Here is a 24,276-nt window from a genome sequence, read left to right on the forward strand (position 1 = left end):
TCGTGTATATTACATTTACGAAAATTAGAAATATAATGGTGTACAATAAATAGAATCGCGTCATTATATTTTGATGTGAAATTCTTGATGGCAATTCCATTAAAGTCGAGGTTTTATTGTCTAAGTCGAGAATCGTCATGAGTTTAATTTATAAATTGTGTTTATGTACTTGTTTTACGTTTTAAGAGCACGTTTCAAAGTTTATCTTTAAGGCCATTTTAGTGCGACAGTTAAGCTTTTAGGGTAAGTACTAACTTTTCTTTATGCGTCAAGGGTGAAAATTATTCATAGAACTACTGACAACTAGTCATATAGACTAGTTATTGACAGAAGTATTTTAGACGTTGCTAGTAGGTTTGTAATGAGTCGAGTTTAGACGTCGCTAACAGATGTAGTACATAATTGTTTTCCATCGTATTTCCTCGGAAACGTTCGTATTGTCATGCAGCTTCAGTCAACCTCAGTACTTTTTGTACCGAGACTGACTGAAATAGCAAGATACGTTCGTACATTTCCGTGAAAATACGATGGAAAATAATTATGCATTACATCTGTACGTGATTTTTCTCACAGTTTTCAACTAAGGAATTGGAAATTATTTTGTTGTGTTGAATTTGAATAAAAAATAGTACATTTTTGACATCTTAATTCTTATTCTAGTCTATTTTTTTAGAATTTGACGTATTAATTATTATTATTATATACATTATTTAAATTTATTGGATCGTGATTTCATTGTTGAAAGTTTTGTTTAAGTCAATATTATTTAATTATAAGTTATTTAATATGTTTCGATCTGATTTTAATATATTTACTAACACATAGCTATAACGATGGTACTAACAATATTGTATGGAATTTTGAACGTTTCGAAATAAAGATATTTTATTTTATTTATGTACCTATTTATGTGTATTGTGTAGCTGTGCCATATAACGTACATTGTAGATGGTGGTATGCTAAGTACTCTAAGTAGCTCACTCATGGAATCTCCTAGCGCCAAGTTCAATGCTTGGTATTTAGTTCGTTCGGTAACTATGCTATGTAAAGTATCTAACATCGTTCGGTAACTATGCTATGTAAAGTTCCATTTACACGTTGGGCCAATCTTGGCGAATGGCGAGTATACGGGACGGGGGAATTGCATTAATTCCGTTCCTACTTTATGCTAATTATTATAACAATACTATTTTTTTAGTTAGGTACTGTATGTGTAAAGAGAAATAAATGCCTTAAATTGCATTGGCTGTCTGATACAAAATCTGACAGTACGTGCTTCTGTAATAAGTAAATGGATAAATAAGTAATAATAATAAAAAGTCACTTCGTAAATGTTAAAAATCAATCAACATATTATTACATACAAAAAATATATAAAAACAAGTTCACTAAATTATGTTGACCTATTATGTTAATTTTAGGAAAAAACTAAATTTTGCCGTTTATAATTAAACCATTAACTGACTCATCAAATCAAACCGCCAATAGTTATTTGTGCAACAAGAGAGGAAAGTTGGTTTTTCTTGCGAGTGTTTATTTTGAGTCCCGAGAAAGCGAAAGATTCTATAATTGAATCACGAGCGAAGCGAGTACCGTACCGTACCGTACCATAAAAAAAATGTAATAAAAGTATGAAGTTCTTGGCCTTCACTAAATTAAAAAGCTACATTGTTTCACTCCCTGGAGTGAGGAAAGTCGCACTTTCCTCACTCCAGGGAGTGACGAAAGTAGGCTTGTTCGAGCTGCTGAGGTGAAAAATATCAACCTGTGGTCAAAGAGCTAAACGACACTCGACAGCGACAAATAGGTACCCGTTCTAAAGAACAATAAAATGCCTCTGGGGACGAATATTTCAGACGCAGTTCTGACGTAGAGGTGAACCGTAAATATAACGTGACCTATAAAGGAGAGCACAAGGACACGGACACGTGGCAGCGTTTTTACGCTTATCGAGCACGCCTATACGAACACAAGTGGAAATTAAATATGGAATAGCTGGAAACCGTGAGTATCGTACAGACGGTTCGCAATAAATATTGCGGTGTGTGTGTGTGGCGAGGGAAGCGTTTTGCGTAAGCTTTGTTTGTCTTCTCTGCCCTCTTAAGCTAAACAGGGTTATCTTAAAAACGAATGATATTTAAGTTATAGCCTCTGTTAATGGGATGTTGTGTTCATGGGATTCAACTTACGGTCCACGTCTTACACAGTCATGGGTAATTATTTTATGGACATGTTTCGCACAACACCAGCTATGTAATTTTAATTTAGTATCGACCTTGACTACCTTTTGTTGTGAGTTTCTATTTCATATTTATTAACAGAGTTAATCAAAGTCTCAAGTATTTATATACTTGCAGTGTTAGTTAGGTACTTAAATTGATAGTTCAACTAATGTTACATGCACAACTTCATTTAATAATTGCATGACGCGTAAACGTTGCACGCTCCGCTACGCAAAACGCTCCGCATGTCACGTAGTCAGCCATTAACCACGAGACTCACGAGAGTTAATTTGAATTTATTGTGTCAAATATTCCCAACGTGTTTCGAAAATGAAGGAAATTTGTTTGACCCATGATTAAAGCTGGTGTTGCTGACGTCGGCTTGCTGATTGTAGAGATTAGTAAAATGGAAATATACCGGGTGCTTCTAAACCTGAGGCTTTATACAACGTGTATTTTTAATACAACCGCAAAATGAAACGTTGGTTTTAGACTATAAAAACGATTAAGCATGAAAATCCGTTCCGTTCAGTAGTTTTTGTGTTCATCGGCGGGGGACTTAGTTTTATAAAGTGTAGTGAAAACGTATGTAAGTTATCAAAATACACGTTGGTCTGGTTTGCTTAAAAATTTAAATATAGAGATGTGAATAGATGAAGCGATTTGGGGAAAATTTAGGGATGAAATAGTTTCGAAAAAAGTTCGTGTGACTCTTAAGAATCTCTTTTTGCGATTGAAAAATCGCAATTGATTTTAGGTAATTACTTAACATTAAATACATCAAGACTAGAAGCACTACACTCGTTTAGAATGCTCTTCGCAAAAAGTTAAAACCTTGTGTTCGCATAGACCGAAGCCCTATATCCCAGTCAACGAGGAGTATTTTTATGCAACATGTATTCACATTATTATTCGAAGTATCATTGAGATCGATCAAACTGTAAAACCTGGGAAGGTTTCTTTTACATATTGAAGTGATTATTTATACAATTACGAGTATAATAGCTATTTATGCAACAATTGCGGAAATCATCTTTACGCACGTGTATCATACAATGATTTACTATGCATTGTGCGAGTAAATAAAAAAACATATCATGGCAAATAAGTTTAATTATTAAAAAGTTAAAAACACAAAGCACTAGTGCGGAAAAGTGCTCTTTTCCGCACTAGTGCGAGAAAGTAGCACCATATGTACTGTAAAAAAAATTGAAAACAAAAAGCACTAGTGCGGAAAAGTAGTACTTTCCGCATGATATGTTTCCGTAGGAAACGCACTTTTCGAGCACATGCATTGTAAATGATTTTATGATTATGATATTTATTTTCTATTCAAACTCTCGTCCTTCTATTTCCGAAATGTACACATTTTTAAATCGACAATTGTAGCTACGAGTAAAACCCAGTTTTACCCCGAAATGATACGAATGTCATGTCATGATAAGCTTTAAACTGTACCGTATCATTCGAATATTTTACGATATCACGGACACACATTTAAAGAATTTGTAAGTTCGTGGAATATTTTAAATCTTGATCTGATTTCGAGGAATTACAAAAATATTGGCTAATATATATATATATATTCTAGAGGCAAATTGAACATAAAAAAAATTTATACCTATTTTATGACATTTTAAAACTCATTATGAGCTTTTATTGCTTGAAATAAATGTTTTTTTTTTAACTATTTTTAACCCCCGACTTAAAAAGACGGGTGGTATATGTATGACGCCGTCGTCTGTGTGTCTGTCTGTATGTCTGTCTGTCTGGGGCGTCGTAGCTCTCCGAAGGACAAACCGTTTTCGATGCAGTTTTTTTTAACGCGAAAGCGAGTTTCCGTGGTCTTAGCTATGTTTGATAGAAATTTAGCAGTTTGAAGAGTATCACCTCTTTTCCAAAAATTATTTAAGGCATTTTTTGGTATGAAATGGATTCTTTGGGATATTTATATATATACATAATAATAGATAAATATATATTTAATAATAGATATAGCGTACGGTTTTTTTAAATTTATTAGTTATACATATTCGGAAAGATCTCAATGACTAATTATGAACTCCAACAAAATAACGGCATAACCGTATCTTCGCAAATAAAGTCAAGTTAGTTGCCAGCTACAAATTTAGCAAAATTCTCGTAGTGTTCGAATACCTAGTTGACTGGGATAAGAGTGAAGAGAGCAGTCCGGTCTACCTGCTTGGTTTTACTCTGCTGTCCAGGTGGTATTATCTTCTTGATAGAAAGCGTTCTCCGTTTCACTACGCCAACCTATTGTACGTATCAATCAAATACCAATTCTATGAATAAAACGTCATTTGACAAACAAGTTTTATATTGGAAAAAAAAAAGTTTGTTCTTTAATATAGGTATATTTTTTGGTACTGCAACAATATGTACATGATATTTATTGTTTAGCGTGACCCGGAGTTATTCTGGCATTTTTAATCGTGTATGAAGTGACATCTATGTAGGCAGAGTCACTCTCCGGTCCATTTAGGGTTCTAGCTAAATTGGACATTCCATAGCGTAAGTATTGAGCAATCCATTTAGCTCGATGGTACAGTCAGCAAAACCATTAGATTAGTACCCCTGCATACATGGTTGTATACAGAGATGGTAAGCTAATAACTTTGCTGACTGTACCTAGTGAAAAATAACGGTTCCTGGGGATCTACCGCAAAAATCGAAAATCAAAATTTAGTTTCCTGCTTTTCTACCGCTTCAGTATACATAAGTAATAGAGAGGCAGATAACGCAATATCAATTTTCATGGTGGCCCTCTGAAACTTAACTGTCAGGACTTCGGTTTTTGTCCACCATCATGTGGGGTTAATGTAGCTGATGGATTTCTGTTGTTTGACATAATTATTTAAAGTCATAATGTAATGATTGTCATATTATCATTAGTCATAATTTGGTTTTTCTCAGAAACGCGTAACTTTTCAGGATTACCATAAAACAAACCTAACCTAACCTTACTTATCTATAGGATAACCCGAGGAAAATCCTGAAAAGTTAACGGTTTCAGAATTATGACTAATGATAATATGACAATCATTACATTATGACTTTCAATAATTATGTCAAACAAAGGGACCCCGTAGCGGATACTTTTACGGCCACTTGCATAAATCCACTAACCCGGGGTTAACCGGTTAAACTTGGAGTTCCCATGGTTACTAGTACAATTTGACATGGGGTTAACGGTTTAACTGGTTAACCCCGGGGTAGTGGAATGGTGCAAGTATGCTTACTGGTAACTAATAATTATTTTGTATTTTTATGCTGATAATAATCTGCAAATTTTAAAAGATAATAATAATTTATAATGGTTAGATGTGGCTACAATATTCTCGAGTCACTTTATATATTTTGTCAGGGGTTATGGTTGTCAAATGTCGGTTTAGGTACCCCAACTCATGTGTTAGTGACCTAAATATATTACGTAACCGAATATGAATAACCTGACCGTCATATGAAAAGTGATAGAGCAATATATAAATCTTTGTATGTTTATTTTTTTTTGTATTTATCGGTCTGATGCTGTACTATTTTTGTATTTTTTAAGACCAATTAATCTATCCTCCTAAGTCCCAAAATCATTAGTTTCCTTTTTGAATTTGGAACCTTGACTTATTTAATCAAAGTTAAAAATACGTTTTTGAATAAAGCCTTTATAAAGGGCCTATGGAACTCAGGAGGCTATACCTACTTTTATAAAAATATAGTCAACACAGCACTGCGACTACACCGCATTTGGGGGTCATCCATTAATTAGTAATTTTATAACTCAAAATAAATGAATAAAAACGATTATCGTTTCGAATACTTGTTATATAAGTAGTAGGTATACAGCGAATAAAATAATTTAAATAAATGTTCGGTTACTGATGAACATAAAGTGACGTCACATCACAAGGTTTGTAATTCCCCCCTCCCCCTTGTCACAACATGTCACATGTTCTTGACGCCCTCCCTCCCTTAAACGTGTAATGTAATTAATGGATGACCCCTTTTAAGAAAATGACGTCAGGTTAGATATTTGGCATACAATTTGTATATAGACGATATAGGTAATGAGCGCCAAGCGTGATGGGACGCAACATAACTTAAAAAATACCTCAGCATCGTTCGGATCCTTAGTACTCCGGTCGTCCTCCATACTCTCGTTCTCCAGATGCTCTTCCTCAGTCTGCGGCATCAGCTGCAGCTCCTCCTTTGACTTGAACTCCAGTTGGATGATGTACAGGGGGCACAGCAGACTCAGAATGACCTTACGGTACAAAGCCAAGATGTGGCAAACGAAACACGGTACTAGCGATTTCACTTTACTTATAAGCCTCATGCTACGTTTAACTAAGTTAAATGCGGACATCGACTATACTTAGAGATGGTATAGGTATAGGTTATTCGTGTGAATGCGACTTTTATGTAGGTAGGTATTCACTGAGTCAGCCGCCGAAGGCATAAAAAAATGCGTTTTCCACGTAATAAACTACGAATAAAACAACAAACATTTTATGTTTAAACTCTGCAGCGTTCCCGCGCTGTGAACATGACAGAGTAAATTGGGAAAGAGATAAAGTAATGTATTTAAAAAACCGGCCAAGTGCGAGTCGGACTCGCGTTCCAAGGGTTCCGTACATTACACAATTTAAACAATGTATTTTTTATGTGAAACGTGAGTGAAATGTCTGTAAAAACCCCGTAGGGGTCGGATCAAAAACCAAGTAATAAAGTTCGACTCACGCTTGACTAAGAATTTTTAATAGATTTTCCTGTGATCTATAGGTAAAGATCTATTTTGTGTATTTTTTTCAAAATTTTAGACGGGGGGAATAAAGGGGGAATGGTAATTTTTTGCCTATTTTCTTGAATAACTTCTAAACTGTTTATCCTAAAATCATAAAAAATATATATTTGAGATTGTCACAATGAGCTCTTTTATTTGATATGTAACATGATATAGTTTGAAAAACTTTATTTTTTTATTTTCTCATTTACCCCCCAAAAGTGGCCCCCGTGTTTAAAATTCATTTGTTTACATGTCCATCTTTGGGTCACAAACTTACATATGTATACCAAATTTCAACTTAATTGGTCCAGCAGTTTCGGAGAAAATAGGCTGTGACAGACGGACAGACAGACAGACAGACAGTCAGACAGACAGACAGACGCACGAGTGATCCTATAAGGTTCCGTTTTTTCCTTTTGAGGTACGGAACCCTAAAAAACCGGCCAAGAGCATGTCGGGCCATGCTCAGTGTAGGGTCCCGTAGTTACCCGTCAGTCAAAATAGTTTTTTCTGCAAAAACACAAAAACGGCTTAACCGATTATGTTCGCTAGCTTTCCTTGAAAGCCTTTACTAAAATTTATGTTTTGGACTCGCGGTTCAAAAGTTACAGGGGGGGATGTTTTTTTGATGGTCACAATTTTAGGGTTCCGTACCCAAAGGGTAAAAACGGGAATAGGGATTACTAAGACGTTTGTCTGTTTACAGAGTACCTACGGTGGTGCCCCTATACAGAGTTTCGCGTAATATTCCCTATTGTGGAAACGCTTCTCTTAGACCCAGTGGAATATAATTAACTCAACTCTACTTTTGGAATGAACGCTGACTCATTATTAATTCACGTCTAATTTTCTTTACAGAGTTTTTTATGACTCGCTGGCCAATAATTGTCTCATTTAGTATTAAAACACAAAGATAAAAGTCATTGAGAGAAACATAACAAAAAAAACATGTTTTTTTGGACTTTTAGTTTGCGTTTTCACCAGAGATGTGCTAGGATGTGTAGCGAGGGATGTGTTTGTTAAGAACTAATAAAAAGATTGGCGACTAGAGCTGCGCTGAGCGAGGACAATTAAACAAAGTAATTCTATTGGTTCTTAATAAATAGAGGGATGTGTTTGCTGCGCATCCTCGCACATCTCTGATGGAAACGCAGCCTAATTTTGATTTTTCGTCGCAATCGCATAAACTTTTTCATTTGCAGTCAAAATATCATGACAGTTGCAAGGAATGTATGGTCGACGTCCGAATGCATAGCATGCAGATTTCAAAAAGGTATTATAAAGCTCATTGACACACAGACGTGACACCTCGTAATTGCTCATTACGGTTGGTTTGTTAAGAATTATCTAACACCGAATCTACTCGTGCCAATCTGTGCGTTAACAAGATATCAAAACAGTGGATTAAACAAATAAAATAGGGCACCTTAAGGCTGGTGTTCTTTCTGGTTCTAAGCCCACCCATCCAGAGGTCCGCGAGTATGATTTGTGAGCATGGATGGGCTAGTAAAGCGCGATGGTTGGCAGCAACGGCTAGGCTCAAACAGGTCTGTCCGGACCAGTTTTGGAGTTCACAGGTTAGGAGTTGTTGGGCCTGATCGTCGTCTTGGCGGTAGCAATAGTCCAGCAACTCTAGAGCTGGAAATAAAAACGCCTTTTAGATGAAGCTGTCAAAACTGTTTTAGCCAGTAAATAGCAACTTTGACCAGAGCCCGGAATTTTCGCGGCAAAACAAAAGACTATCGCAATATTGCTAGAGTTAGAAACATTTTTTATCGATATCGATAGTTGTGTAATAGGAGAAAAAGACGGCGGTCAACCAAATAAAAAGAATATTAAAAAAAATGTAAGGTTTGCATAAAATTATAACAAACGAAACTGTTTCCTCCCAGAGAAGTTTAAGAAATTAATGATAATGATTATCTACTCCTATCACTGTCACAAACCAAATATAATGTCATGTGCTGTTGTGTGTATGTATACCGACGTAAATTTCGAAGAAGAAATTGCATCTGTTTCTATATAATTTTATAAAAACCTTACGTAAATTTGCTATTAAACATTTTTTTTAATTGGACCATTTTTTTACTACTACTATCGATATATCGATAAAAAAATGTTTCTAACTCTAGCAAGATTGCGACAGTCTTTTGTTTTGCCGCGAAAATTCCGGGCTCTGAACATGAGAATTGTTGGCGGAAGAAGAAACGGAAGATAACTCATGGAAAAAGTGCGAACATTACTACTGTAACTATGGCACATAACTGCCATGCGAGCATCGCGGTCGGTATAGTAAATAGCTAACGTAAAACATAGCTTAAAGCGAGGTTTAGACTAGCAAGAATTTGCATGCAATTTTCATTACATTGCGGAATCTGATCAAACTTTTGAATGCAGTTTACATTTAGTATTCGGCAATGTAATGTAAATTGCATGCAAGTTCTTGTTAGTCTATGCCTCGTTTAACAATCCTTGCATACTTGAAAGCTTGTCAAAATAAAAAAATATTTCGATTTTAGCAGTGATTTTTCTGTACCTAGTTTTTAGAAACTAAACTATGTTCTTTTTATTACCTATTCAGTACTTTTAATAGCTTTTTTATTTAATTATAACTTGGCCTGCCATCCGAATCGCGCCCAAAGTTTCTTTGATATTTCACTCCTTTGTTCTGGGGGCCGATTTGAGTCCGCCTTAATTAAGGCACAGTGTAAAAAGTAACAGTGGACACAATCATCAAAGGCGTCGTGATGTTTGCGTAAATGCCGACACCGCTGCCGGCTGCCCAAAATAATATTTTATTTTATTTTATTATTATTTTAAAAATAGTTGTACAGCATAACAGTATGAAATATACAAAGTCACTGCAAAACTACAAACAAATTAAAAACAAAAACAGGTAAACTAATAATATTATTATACAATAAGCACATTCAAACTGTTGAAGGACGCTCATCCATCTTCTCACAGAACCTCAACAATTCCTCTCGCACTTCGCTCCACCTGCCAGCAAATAAATCACACTCGGGCGCTGATGCTAAGAGCGCATTCGGGAGGGGTAAAGGGCGAACAAGTGGGGATTTTCTGCGAGACACGGTTCGCGATATCGGGCCTACAAGTAGACCACGGTCCCGAGGCCGGAAGTTGACTCTGGTCGGCGTAGGGACAAAAAGACGCAGTAATTGCGCTACCAGTTCGGCACAATCCGATTCACCTCGCAAGACGCAACAGGCTGTCGTAAGAAGCTTAAAATTTCGTCTTACCTCCTAAAGAGTTTAGGCCTAAAGAACCTTACAAGTATTTGGTTGGGTATAAAAACGGGTAATACCCGAATATTTTTTTATATAAGAACCGGAGAAATACTTTTTGTACCCTCTCCAAAAGCAAGACGTAGAATACCTCATGAGGATTCCAAACGATGGCAGCTGACTCGAGCTTGCTTCTGACTAGAGATTAATAAGACACGACAATTGACATATGACAATTAATAAGACACGTTAGCCCTGTAAGTAGTACAATAAAGAGCAATAAAGAGTATTTGTATTGCATTGTATTGTATTGTATTGTATTGTATTGTATTGTAGTAGTGACCTACCGAGCTACCTACTAACAATGTAAACAATGGCGATGTATGCAGCTCGAGTGCGCGCGACCCACCCCTCGCCCTCGCCCCTCGCACCCCGCACGATTGCTCTGTCTAGACGGCTTTGTCAAATGACTGTATTGTTTTATAGGCAGCGTGCGTGAACTATAGGTACAGCACTACTGTGCTGCCGTCAGATTTTGGCCGCGAGGCGTAACGCTTCTAGCCCAACAAGATGGCTGAACCTACTATGCACAACAAAACGTACAAGAACGGTAGATGGCAGCACTTGCTTTGGCAATGTACATGTTTATCTTTCCGATTCAGGCCACAAGATGGCAGACCCTCCAACGCGCACGGTCCCTATAGACTGTGATTAAGGGCTGTTTTATGAGGCTAGTTTTTGTAGGGATTTACCTCGAAATTCCCAAATTGGAATAACGTCTTTTACAAATTGTTTTTGCGGGTACCCGCTGTGGTGGAACGCCTTAATGAATCCTAAACTTATTTAATAGAGTTGCCTTTGACTAAGGGTAAAATAATATTTTAAGTAACTATGTGAATAGGTATCTGGGCGTTTTCTAAAATAAATATTGAAAACCTGATTCTTTAAAATCTGGACATTCTTGAGCTCATTCTACTCAGAATCGACAGCATTCTCCATCCTGCCATTAAAAAAAGATGTCGCAAAATTTTCATTCCATTACGTCACGTTTTAGTGTGAAATATTTTTTCCCTTGTGTGCGTGACGTAGTGGAATGTACAATTTTCATACACATTTTTGGGACACTTTTTTTATCGTCATGGTTGAATATGCTAGTGATCCTGAGTTAAAAGAACCTAAAAACACCAGGATCTTTGAGAAAACTGTTTATTATAAATAATAAATAATAAGCCTTTTATTCTGAGCTTCTCTGCTTTGTATGAGTACTAGGCATGTTCTTGTTTGTTATATTATGTCCCGAAGCTCAGTTTGCCTCTTGGCATAGGCCTGTTTATTACTTTATTGTAAATAAAACAGAGCGAAGAAAAACTTAAAAGAGACTTTCCTGCCCACCTTATCTTAACCTTTATCGCAGAATTCACAAATAACATAACTACGAGTGGGTGTCATGTTAAAATATAATATAATTTTTACCAGTTAAACAAACACAGGGACGGTAGTTTGGTTTTAAAATATGTTTTGATATTTATATAATACGATCGCTCGCGCTGATTAGTGTGTGCGAAATGTACTGCGAGTCGTGTTATTAGGCATCGCGCACGCACTCACCTATCGGTGCACACGAGATGCACTACAAGTTATGTCAAACTGTAACAGATGTCATATATTAAACAAAAAGTGACGAAGCCCTCCAGTGGTGAAGGCCGGATGTAATATTTAATAAAATAATTTGATTTTTTTCCAAACTTGTTCAAGTTATGTCAAAGTCTTATCATAACCATAACATATTGTAAAATCTGGATAACACTCATCTAGGAATAGCTAGATTCATAAGAGCTGGCACACAATTTGTATTGAACTGTCAAAATTCTCATAAATCTGTGCCAGCAATCGTGAATTGACCTATAGGTTATATGAGCTATAGTGAATAGACATATATGTAGATATCTATTATATGTAACTACGAACCCCTACTCTTATTGCATATCGTGTACCTTTGGTCTCAAACGCCTTCGCGTAATGCATGAGCTCGTCCTCGGCGGCCTCATGCGCCATGGCCTTGTACCTACAGCTTGCTGGCCACGAGGCTCTTGGCCAGCGCCTCCTCACCGTGCATCCACACTAGGAGCGCCATCTGGTGACGTTGTGGGAAAAACTGTCTTACTGCCTATTATGTACCTTTGGTCTCAAACTCCTTCCCATAATGCCTGAGCTCCTCATACACCTCCGTCTCCATGTCGTCCTCGGCGGCCTCGTGGGCCATTGCCTTGTACAGCTTGCAGGCCACGAGGCTCTTGGCTAGCGCCTCCTCGCCGTGCGTCCACATCAGGAGCGCCATCTGGTGGCGTTTTGTGAGAACTGCCCACATCTGATGAGGAAATAAATATGGTGAATCAGATGCTGGATTGATATTAACTAAGCAATAATACCTCATAGTACAGATAACGCCAATCAACAAAAAAATTAGTATAGTTTCTGTGTACTGTGTACAAAATAATAGATTGCACATGATCTCAGTTTGTATAAATGACAAATACATACTGGGATTGACGAAATCAATGAATCATTTTCTTCTAATTTCTAACGATAGAGAGAGGCAACGACAAGCAATAAATAACTTGCAGTTGTCAAGATATCCCCTAAAAAAAATACTCGCTAGTCGCTACAGTTATTCAAACAATAAATAATTATAAATACTCAGGTATTACGGAACAATCTCACACAATCTTTAATCGACATAGTCCCATACTATGCTCAATAAGGCATGTGTTGAAGGTACTAGACGACTATATAATATAATAGATATAGAAAAATACTTAAACATTAAGAATACATCCATAACTTAGGAACAAAATATCCGTGATAAACACACAAATAAAGCCCTTACCAGGATTCGAACAATATTCGAAACCATTCACAAACATATCAAATTAAGCTCGATAAGGCAAGGCCCCAAAAGGTACCCAGATTATAGGTTTACGGCTGTTAACGCAGATAAACGAGGGGTTTTTGTACTGTACCCGCGGTACCCTCTCATGCCCGTGTCTGTTGCGACAAAAAGACCTGTCGATACTTAGAGGCCAATTCTGTTATGACCATTTGATATGGTTTTCATCTTATTTTGGTACCATCGCCCACACTGTTATCTGTCCATCGGTGAACCTTATTACAGAAGGCATAAGGTCCACTGTTGGACAGTTAACAGTGTTGCTAGTCATGTCATTTTATTTTTTTATAAAGCTGGATTAAAAAGTAAAACAAAATAATTAAAATAAAATATGTTTAAATCAGTGAACCCTACAAAGTTATTTACATTTTAAATTGATACATGTCGTGTCATTCATAGGATCTACTTGGTAGGGTTGAAACATACAAATTTTAACACTTGTTAAGCATTACTTCTTAACAAACTGTATCTCAAAAACAGTAACAAATATTAACGTGATTAATAAGTCAAAAATAAAGTACGTAGCCTAAACAATTCCCCGTTTGCATAAAAGTTTCTCATTCTGTTCCATCCGATATAAATACCTATATACATAGAAAACATCCATATCTCAGGAAAAAAATATTTGTGATAAATACATAAAGTCAATTTCCTTACCGGGATTCGAACCTGGAACCTCCTGCTTCGTATAGAGCGACATAAAATAGTAGAAATTAAATCGTGGAATTAAAAAAAAAACCATACCTACTAAATTGTTGCCATGTTTCAGCATTTTACGTCAAAAATGTGACCGTTACGTAGGAAGTGGCGCCCTCGATAATTTTCTACAATTTCTTGTTGAACTATAAGGCAGGGTCACTACTGACACTACTGACTAGGCTAGGAGGCCATATATTATCAAATTGTTGTATTATTATCAAATTCCTAGTCATGTTTGGGAGCAAGAAATCGAATTTATTATGCGGACGAAATGCATTAATCATATCATCGATACAGCAAAAAGGGTTTCACTTTTTGCATTGAATAGACCAAGTGATTTTATCAATGAAATTTTTAGAAATTTATTGTATATTGTGATAATATTCCTCTATTGTTTATAAAATTAAAAGATTAATAGAAAATTCAATAGTGAAATATTAAAAATACTCCAAATTTTCTCTTAAATGTACTCATGATTGGTGACTATAAAGCCTATTTAATCTTTTTTACACCGAAAAAATTGTTTTCAAAGAAAAACTAACTTTAAATACTCGTAGAATATGACCCAAAACGATTTGGCTATATTCCGCGTAAAGGATCATAATATTTGTTTATTAGTAGGACCGTCCTTTATTTGGACAGAGCTGTGTTAACACGCCTGTGGTTTTTCCAGGATTGTGTAAATAAGGAAACAGAATTTATATTTGAAAACGAATGGTCAAACTTAACAGTTATCAAATATATTAATAACGGGTCACTCACGTATTTTAAATCGAAAACGCTCGACATGTTTCACTCCGTACCGAGGAGCGTCATCAGGAGCTTGCGTCGACGGTGACGGACCGGCGCAGACTGCGGGCCGCAGCCCTCCGCTCCCGATGACTCGGCATTAATATATTTAATATGCCTGTGTCTCATGGAAGTTTTGTTATTAAAATTAACAGTAATCGTCTAATTCTGGTAATATTAGAATCTAAAAGTATTTTATGTAAATAATATAATTATAAAACATTTCCATTACTTACTTTATGCATATTGATAATCTAAACCTAGCCTATAGCTGCTGCACTGAAGGTAGGAGGTTCAATTTAAAAAAAAAGCACTGTTACACTCTTACACGAGCGTATTTTTCATTTTTTTCAACCGTAGGAAATATGTATTTATATAACGTTTTGACTATTGAAACTAAAAGTAATCACTGTTTTTATGATTGAGTTGGAAATCGTATATCTACTACTATTTGAAAAAAAAAAGCGCACGTGTTCGAAATTTCCCAAAGACATATATAATTTACATATGGAATTGAAAGGTGGGATTTTAAGTTCAACCCCCAAGGAGTTAAAAAACCCGGCCAAGTGCGAGTCGGACTCGCGCACCGAGGGTTCCGTACTTTTTAGTATTTGTTGTTATAGCGGCAACAGAAATAAATCACCTGTGAAATTTTCAACTGTCTAGCTATCACGATTCATGAGATACAGCCGGGTGACAGACAGACAGACGGACAGACGGACAGCGGAGTCTTAGTAAGGGTCCCGTTTTTACCCTTTCGTTACGGAACCGTAAAAAGATCGATTTTTAAAAACTTAAGTATAACGAACTAATTTAAACTTAACCCGCTGCTTCATATTATTATGAAGCAGCGGGTTAAGACTATTAAAAAACCTGCCAAGTGCGAGCCGGACTCGCGCACGAAGGATTCCGTACCATTGCACTAAAAACGGCAATAAATCACGTTTGTTGTATGGGAACCCCACTTAAATATTTATTTTATTCTGTTTTTAGTATTTTTTGTTATAGCGGCAACGGAAGTACATCATCTGTGAAATTTTCAACTGTCTAGCTATCACGGTTCATGAGATACAGCCTGGTGACAGACAGACATTACGGACAGACAGACGGACAGATTAGTCTTAGTAATAGGGTCCCGTTTTTACCCTTTGGGTACGGAACCCTGAAACAATTGTTTGGATTGGAAAGAAGACTGTTACGAGTATTTGAATAAACCCAGGATTACAAGCAAAATGTTGCAATCATTGTTGTTTATGACACTTGCCATTTTATTTGCTTTGCTCTCGAATATCGAAGTAATTTACGACCCCTTTAGATTTTAATTTCCTTGCTCGCATTGAACGAGAAATAAATTGAAACGAGCGTGTATTGGCAATGCAGTTGGAAAATGGACATTTTATTACGCTGAAATATAAATTTGAATCTACTATTATTCGTTGTGTGGATTTATTTTATTGAAAGACCTCACTTACTTGTTTGAATAAATAAGCTAATTCCACATTTATAGCAAAATTCTTTTAATAGTATTTTGGTCGTCAGCCAACTAGCGTTAAATTTTCAAACTAAAATCTCTAATAGTTCTTTGTCTAAAATATAGTGACATGACGATAGGATCATCATTCAGTTAATATAATTTTATCTCCAGGCACGTTATAATATAACATGTTAATATTAACCTACCAATCTCGCCGAACTAATTAAGGTAACACAGCAAAATTAATTAATTAATTATATATAAAATTATACTCAATTAACATTTTCCCTTCATAATAATATTCGTAATTATAAATTGTGTAACCAGCCATCAGTCACGTTTCTAAAATTCATTCTTAAATATAGCTCAAGGTCAAGAGATTTGAAGATTCGCAACGGAGACAGGTTGCCCCCACATCCATGCGCGCTGTGCTATGCGCACATCCTCCCGCTCTTTTAGGACTCCTGACGGACAACCGTTAAACTTTGTTAGCTTTGTTACTCAGTTACCAGCAGCTCGTTGAGGGGGTTGTCGAACAGCGCCATCTCTGTAGTGTCCAGCATGAACCCAGTCACAACCCAGTGATGAGCGACAGCCCGCCGGCCGTGTGGCGGGTGAACGACGCGCTGTACCGGTGCACGTTGACGACACTCACCAGCAGTTCGTTGAAGGGGTAGTCGAACAGCGCCATCTCTGTGGTGACAGGCATGAACCCGGTGATGAGCGACAGCCCGCCGGCCGTGTGGCGGGTGAACTTGCTGTTGGTGCTAGTTGACACTCACCAGCAGCTCGTTGAAGGGGTAGTCGAACAGCGCCATCTCTGTGGTGACAGGCATGAATCCGGTGATGAGCGAGAGCCCGCCAGCCGCGTGGCGGGTGAACGACGCGCTGTTCCGGTGCACGTTGACGCTCTTGTTCATCACTTTCGCGTAGATCGGACGGAACTTGCGCCGGGTGTAGTAACACCTTTAAATAAAAACAATATTTAAATGCAAATACAAAACTCATAATATCAGAGGAGTTCTATCATCAAAATCATAATTTGACAAAAATTCGACCTATCTATAGGTACCTAAGTTTTAAACAAAAAATAATTAAAAAAATCATAAAACTGTACTGAGAACTTCTTTATAACAAAATATGGATTGTAATATCGTCCGAAATAAATGTTTTTTTTTTCGGCTATTTTGTAAGTTTTTGATGTAATGCGTGAACCTACAGGTCCATTTGAAGCTGAACAATCATTCATTCAAAACTGACTATCAAGGTAATAAAATAACATTCTAATCTATGCTGTCAAGTACTTTATTAATTATGCATGAAAGACATATTGTAGGAAGAAAATATTTCAAATAGCTAATAAATAAAGTATTCAAATTCATATAAATTTTGCAAGTTTTGGTACAAATTACATATTATTAGCATAGACAAAGAGGATAAGCTTATTCAAATTTATTATTCTCTCTGTGACCCCATTTAAATAACGCATGACGAGGCTTACAATGCCCTCGCATTAAAATAATATGCAAATCGCTAAAATAACTGAAGAAAATCTTTTGAACCAATTTTTTAACAAGCAGATACGTCTGCGAGCGATACACCAAATTTTATATTAAAGGAAAAAATGAAACCCATTACGCTTCCGGCAGCGTAACTTTTTTAATTTTTTCCTTTAATATAACATTTGGAATATCTTTTGAATTTTTATGCGTGTTCACAAAATTTGCGACTAAGCTGCAAATGTTCTTTTTATATATTCCAGATATATAAATATATATATGGTAGACCGATAGGGAGGTAGATAACGAAATTTCGATTTTCATTTTTTTGCGGTAATATATATATATATATTACCGCAAAATTTCGAAATTTCGTTATCTACCTCCCTATCGGTCTACCATTGTCATTTTTTTGCGGTAATATATATATATATATATATATTTTCATTCGATTTTCATTTTTTTGCGGTAATATATATATATATATATTACCGCAAAAAAATGAAAATCGAAATTTCGTTATCTACCTCCCTATCGGTCTACCATATTCGTGCAATCAGACGTATGTAACTCCGTATAAGATGAATAGTCTAAGGAAAAAACGTGCCTCGGAAATCAAGAAAAAAATATTCTCGGACATATGGCGCCTACACCTTTGGCCTATTCGCGGCTAGATAACGTTGAGGGTTTCGTTTGTTATTTAACAATTTTAACACATATCAGTGAAACAACATGGTTCAAAACCATATAAAAATAATAAATACAAAAAAAAACATTTATCTACACAGAGTTTTAATTGTGGCAGTAAATTTACTGTGACTACAACATTTACTATGACAGTAACCCTCTATCCTATATATTCTCTTTGGTACAATAGAGAGACATAACGAAATATCGATTTTTGATTTTCACGGTGGGCGCTCAGATACTAAAATGACAGTTCGATTGGCCTTTTTACTTTCCATGCAATCATCCTGTTTTGTACCCAACTACTCGTAAAATGAATAAAATGATAAAGTAAGGACGCTTTTTTTTGTTTTCGAAGTGGGAAATGCATTTACGCACCGCCCCCCCGGCCGCGGGAAGGCCATTGATGGGGGGTGTGTGGGACTCGCCGCTCCTGTCCCCTCTCATCTGGCGAGAGGGGAGGAAGAACTTGGCCCTACCCACTAAACCCACTCCGGCGTTTCACCCTCTTTGCCGTTTGCGAGAGCGCCATGGGATCGAGGACGCTTACCACGAACAATTTTGTACATTGACCCGCCTGTCATTATCAGAGGCCGAAATTATCGTGACAGTTTTAATTATCATTAATAGGAACTTATCATTTATCGACTTTCGATATATCTACCTATATCCGGGACTTTAGTCACGCAAAAAATTGTAGTCGTCGGAAGTGTTCACTTTTTGTATTTATTCTACTAAGTTTAGGTATACTCAGCAAGTCAGCATATTCCGATCACTAATAATGTATAACAAATGGAAATAGCAGTTGATCCTTAAATCGGGCACGAAGACTAGCAACAGGGATTTAACCTCTGTTAGTATCCACAAGGTGGCGTAATACCAAAAACATCGATTCAAACTCAACCCTAAAACGTTGCATTAAGCTACAAGTTTCAACAAACATAAATAGCAGATGCGAGTTTGCGAGGGTTACTCGTTGATAAGGGCTTAGGTACATAGGCACGCATTGTTAGGTCTTGGGTGTAATCAGGACGAGTTTAATTTATACTAGCTTAGAAAACCTAGGCTTGGTTTACTGTAGTTTATCTGGTGACATGTAATGTAGGTTACAAGATTTTACTAGGTTATTACGTTTTTAACTAAGTTTTATATTTTAGGCATTCGTAATTTATCCTACAGACCAGGGATGTTGCGAATATTCGTATCCGCATCCGCAACCGCGGAACTTCCGCATTATTTTCAACATCCGCATCCGCATCCGCATAAAATCGATGCGGAGCTTAATGCGAATGCGGATGTGGAACAGGTAGGTACAGGAACGGCGGCGTAAGTGCTAGGTAATTTCGTAATTAGCCAATAGGAATTTCGTTTCGTTTTTGTGATTCGTCGATCGAGCACTTTAGCCTATGACGGACAGCGACAAGAAGTGAAAAGTTTGTTTTATTTGGACTTTATAGTAATGCGATAATGGGGCACCTATATTCTTGTTTAAATACTAAAAGTTTTTTTTTTTATAAAAATTACTAAAGAGTAATATTCGACGCTCTCTATGTGCCTAATCTCGACATCCGCAACATCCCTGCTACAGACAGAGTGCGTCTTAGCTTGTTTTGTAGAGATTTGAACATTTTGAACAAAACAAATTGAGGGTTTCATTGAAAACGACATTATTTTCATCGTTCCATCTCTAAACTTTTCAATTTAAAACGCGCTTACGTTTTGTCTATTGCGCATTTCATGCCTTTCTGCCTTTCATTCAAACCTCGGCTTAGAGTACTCTCGATGTTCGTGGCCTTAAGCCCCCCGTCCATTAGAGAAAGGCGCATTGTGCAGTCGCTCAATCAAGCTAATGGACAGATTACTTGTCTATGTATAGCATATATTTTTCTTTATTTACGAACTACAAAATTTCCTATTTAATATGAACTGTGAAATGTAACACGAGATAATTTGTTAATGGTCTGAATGTGTAATGTCGGATTTCTATAGGGTTAAATTTTTTTTTACAATACATATTATAAATAAATATCTGAATTAAAACCTGTAGATATTTGACAATTAAATAGTTCGTTCGGGGAGGTTTCCGTCGTTGTTCGGGGAGGTTTCCGCGTCACCACGCTCTCAATGACATCGTGAGGAGGGCCTTAATATCCGCCAACATCCCCTGTCCAGGACCCCCGGGCCTCTGCCGCACCGATGGCAAAAGACCGGACGGCTTGACTTTGGTGCCGTGGCAGAGGGGTAAGTGCCTGCTGTGGGACGCCACGTGCGTTAGCACCTTCGCGGCCTCACACCTCGGCCGAACTATGCGGACAGCTGGACCGCGATCAAAAAGCGCCAGGGACAACTCGGGGGGGGGGGGGGGGGGGCTTGACTAGGCTTAAGTTTAGTCTTAAGTTGTTATTTTTTTTTTCTTTAATAATATAATTAAATCTTTTGTAAAATGCTAGTTTTATAAGGCAATTAAACAGTTTACGTTTTATTAAATAGTATAAACTATTATAATCCAGAGTTCCAAATTAAGCTTATTCCAGTGAAGTTGAAGATTAAGCAAATGCGAATATTTAATATATGCAAATTTTATTTGATGGATCGTTTATAATGCTAATACCAGAATTTACTTCCTAAATGGACTTACAATTATTCTGATTGAAAAGTAGGTCATTGCGTAGAACCGAGATGTCTCTCGGCAAACTAGACTACCTTCGTATTTCGTTTTTTTAGGAATACCTCAGGGTGTTACGCAAGGCACATTTCTAGGACCACTTTTGTTATTGTGTAAATTAAGGAACAACAAAGAACTTTAATTGAGCACTCACCTGTAAGCACCTCCCATGAGTTTGTTTATCACAAGTCCTATATCGTGTAACGTGTACACGTAGCCCCTCGGAAGATGTGGCCGCACGTCTCTTAGGATGTACCTGGGAACATTTTCCATTATTAGTTCATTCAATGATTTAGTACAAATTATTTGGTATTCGGAAAAAATATGTGGACCAAGAGCACTAATATATTAAGTACAAAGAAAATAATATGGAAATGCCTTTTCGAACAAGAATTTAAGTTGATGCAATCATAAGTACTTTAGAACTTCGTGGCTTCATAGAGAATGACTGTGATGAGGTGACGGTTGAATGCCATAAGGTGTTGGAATTTCAGCTTTTAATGTTGTAGAGACTTGATGAACTTAGTAATTAAAAAAAATATATCGCTTCATAGCACCAAAAGATGGAACAGTTCCCTGCATACCGTAGCGTGTTGCTGGGTCTGCTCTTGGTGTTTTACAGTTCTTCCAACCGAGGGATGGTGAGGAACTTGCGCACGGAAACGCCGTTCTGGAGCAAGAACCTCAAGTCACCAGCATGTACAGACTGTTGCTACATACCGTAGGGTGTTGCTGGGTCCGCTCTTGGTGTTATACAGTTCTTCCAACCGAGGGATGGTTAGAAACTTGCGCATGGAGACGCCGTTCTCGAGCAGGAGTTTCACGAAGTCGATGCGGTCGTGCTCCAGGGCCTGCATCATGGCTTCGTCCAGAGCACCTGGGAAGTGATAGAATGATTTAATAGGGTTATTTCCTATACATACATCTTTAAGAACCTTTATTCAGTGACCATAATTGTATATCAGCAACACAGGCTTCGTTCCTTACGTGCTATTACCAATGCACAATAGAATGACACCCTGATGTCGCCTCTATTGCTATAACATGACGTATATTAGAGATAACATATACTAGGACAGTGCCGAGCACCCAGACATTTACCTCAGTAAAAAGAAATCGCTAGCCTAATCCAATTTCAATTCTTTCCTTGCTACATACAGATTTAAGTGTGTTTTCGGTATTATACATTTAATATAGGTATCGCATAAATTATCTTATAATTTACAATTAGGTATCTCTTTAAGGAAATTCTCGCGCGTTTATAATAACACCTTAAGAGTCTCCGGCAAACTCGGCCGAATATCACCTCCCCATACAAACGGAGTTTCGTTCTCATTTTAAAACTACGTATGGATTGTAATGACATAATAATAATGACATGAAGTATGGTATATCTAGGTCTGTAATTAGTTTACATAGTTCCAGTTCGAAATAGAGCAAAAACAAGTTCTGTATGAAAAACTTAAATTCGCTGTATTTTTTTAACTATGGTATCTGAAGCTACATAAACTAATTACAGACATAGCCCTCATAGACATAGACCTTATCCTATTGTAAGTACAAAGTTTCAGAGCAATCTAGCGAGTAATTTATAAATGAGAGCGTAACTACGTTTGTATGGAGATCCGAGCTTGCGAGCGAGCCCTTAAGACACAATTAATAAAAGTCGCTATCTGTGGTATCTCTTGTACGGATAAATTAGCAATTAAACGATTTTCCTTTATACACTTTAGAGATAAATTCTAATCTCATACCGAATCAAGAACTCAAACAAACCGGTATAAGAGGTCATAGTTACTGGTCTCCACGATACGACACAAACATTTTTTTTTAGTCTTTTTTTGTACTATGGAAAACAAGCAATGCAACTTACAGTTATTTTAGGCTATGGACTAACGAACTTGAATAAGAAGTATTTTTTTTTATATACTACGCCGGTGGCAAACAAGCATACGGCCCGCCTGATGTTAAGCAGTCTCCATAGCCTATGTACGCCTGCAACTCCAGAGGAGTTACATGCGCGTTGCCGACCCTAACACTCCTCTTCCTCGAGCTCTGGCAACCTTACTCACCGGCAGGAACACAACACTATTAGTAGGGTCTAGTGTTATTTGGCTGCGGTTTTCTGTAAGGTGGAGGTACTTCCCCAGTTGGGCTCTGCCCTAGATCTGGAATGACATCCGCTGTCCTGTGCCCTACCACACAAAGCGAGATGTCAAGCGAGTATAAACTGAAATAGATATCATACACTAAAGAAAAAGTGACCAAGTCCACCGGTGACCGACGCGAACGAACCCGCGTCTTCAGCTTACGCGGCTAACGTTCTGACCACTAGACCACCCGGCCACGGCGGTACCCGTCACAAATTCTCTGGTGTATGATATCTTTGAAAGACTATATAGGCGCCTTTGGACTCGGCCACCGGTGGACTTGGTCACTTTCTCTTTAGTGTTAGATATTTATTTCATTTTAAAGTTTATATAGTTGTGTGACTACTTAAAAAACACAAATCAAAATTATTATTCACAACGACGGGACTTAATCGCGTAAAATAAGATTTAAATTTACCTCCGACGTTTTGAGGACGGTGTTATTCCCGTGGTCTCGGAGAAGACAAAACCGAGCCGATTCACATTCAATAATTCGTATGAATTTCCAATCAAGTTTACAAATAAAAATATTTTCATAAAATAATTTGAATTGCTCCCTAGTTGGATAGAATAGGAAGTATAGCAGTCGGACTTGAGCTCAAAAATTACCCCACGGGAATGGTGATGCGAGAGCTTCAACTAGGGTTTGCACGACGGATCGGAAATGTATGGGAAGATCCGCGGATCCGGATCCAGGTCCGGGTAATTTCATACAAATAGGATCCGGATTGCAAACCCTAGCTTGAACAGTACAGTGTGCCCATCGTCGTCCCACATTGCGCTCGCGCTCGCGCTAGCTTTGAGAATACACGATCATTCTATAATGAAAATTCTCTCTTCTTCTTCCTGCCCTTATCCCACGTTATGTGGAGTCGGCACAACATGTTTTTCTCTTTCATTCTCCTCTTTCTTTCGTCACCTCAGCACTCACTCCTTTCTTTCTCATATCCTCTTTCACACAATCCATCCATCGTTTTTTCAAATGAATAATGAAAATCAATAATGAAAATTCTGAAGTTAAATATTATAGGCATGCCGCAAATTTTCAGGAGCCTTTGAACATTTTCTTTAACTGGTTTCTTAATAATAATTTCCAGT

At 37.2% G+C, this 24,276-nt stretch overlaps 1 protein-coding gene across 1 annotated transcript in view; it reads right to left on the reverse strand.

The window, feature by feature from the left end:
- LOC134749553 (transient receptor potential cation channel trpm) overlaps window positions 1-24,276 on the reverse strand; it is a 308,269-nt gene that overhangs the window by 29,493 nt on the left and 254,500 nt on the right. Inside the window, exons 11-17 of the mRNA XM_063684539.1 lie at window positions 21,749-21,905; window positions 21,183-21,284; window positions 16,960-17,143; window positions 12,447-12,636; window positions 8,450-8,661; window positions 6,349-6,501; window positions 4,422-4,496 (exon numbers count right to left, since the gene is read on the reverse strand). Of these exons, the coding sequence (XP_063540609.1) occupies window positions 4,422-4,496; window positions 6,349-6,501; window positions 8,450-8,661; window positions 12,447-12,636; window positions 16,960-17,143; window positions 21,183-21,284; window positions 21,749-21,905 (1,073 nt within the window). The remainder of the gene's footprint in view (window positions 1-4,421; window positions 4,497-6,348; window positions 6,502-8,449; window positions 8,662-12,446; window positions 12,637-16,959; window positions 17,144-21,182; window positions 21,285-21,748; window positions 21,906-24,276) is intronic.

This window comes from Cydia strobilella, chromosome 18, assembly GCF_947568885.1.
Source record: "Cydia strobilella chromosome 18, ilCydStro3.1, whole genome shotgun sequence".
Lineage (NCBI taxonomy): Eukaryota > Metazoa > Arthropoda > Insecta > Lepidoptera > Tortricidae > Cydia > Cydia strobilella.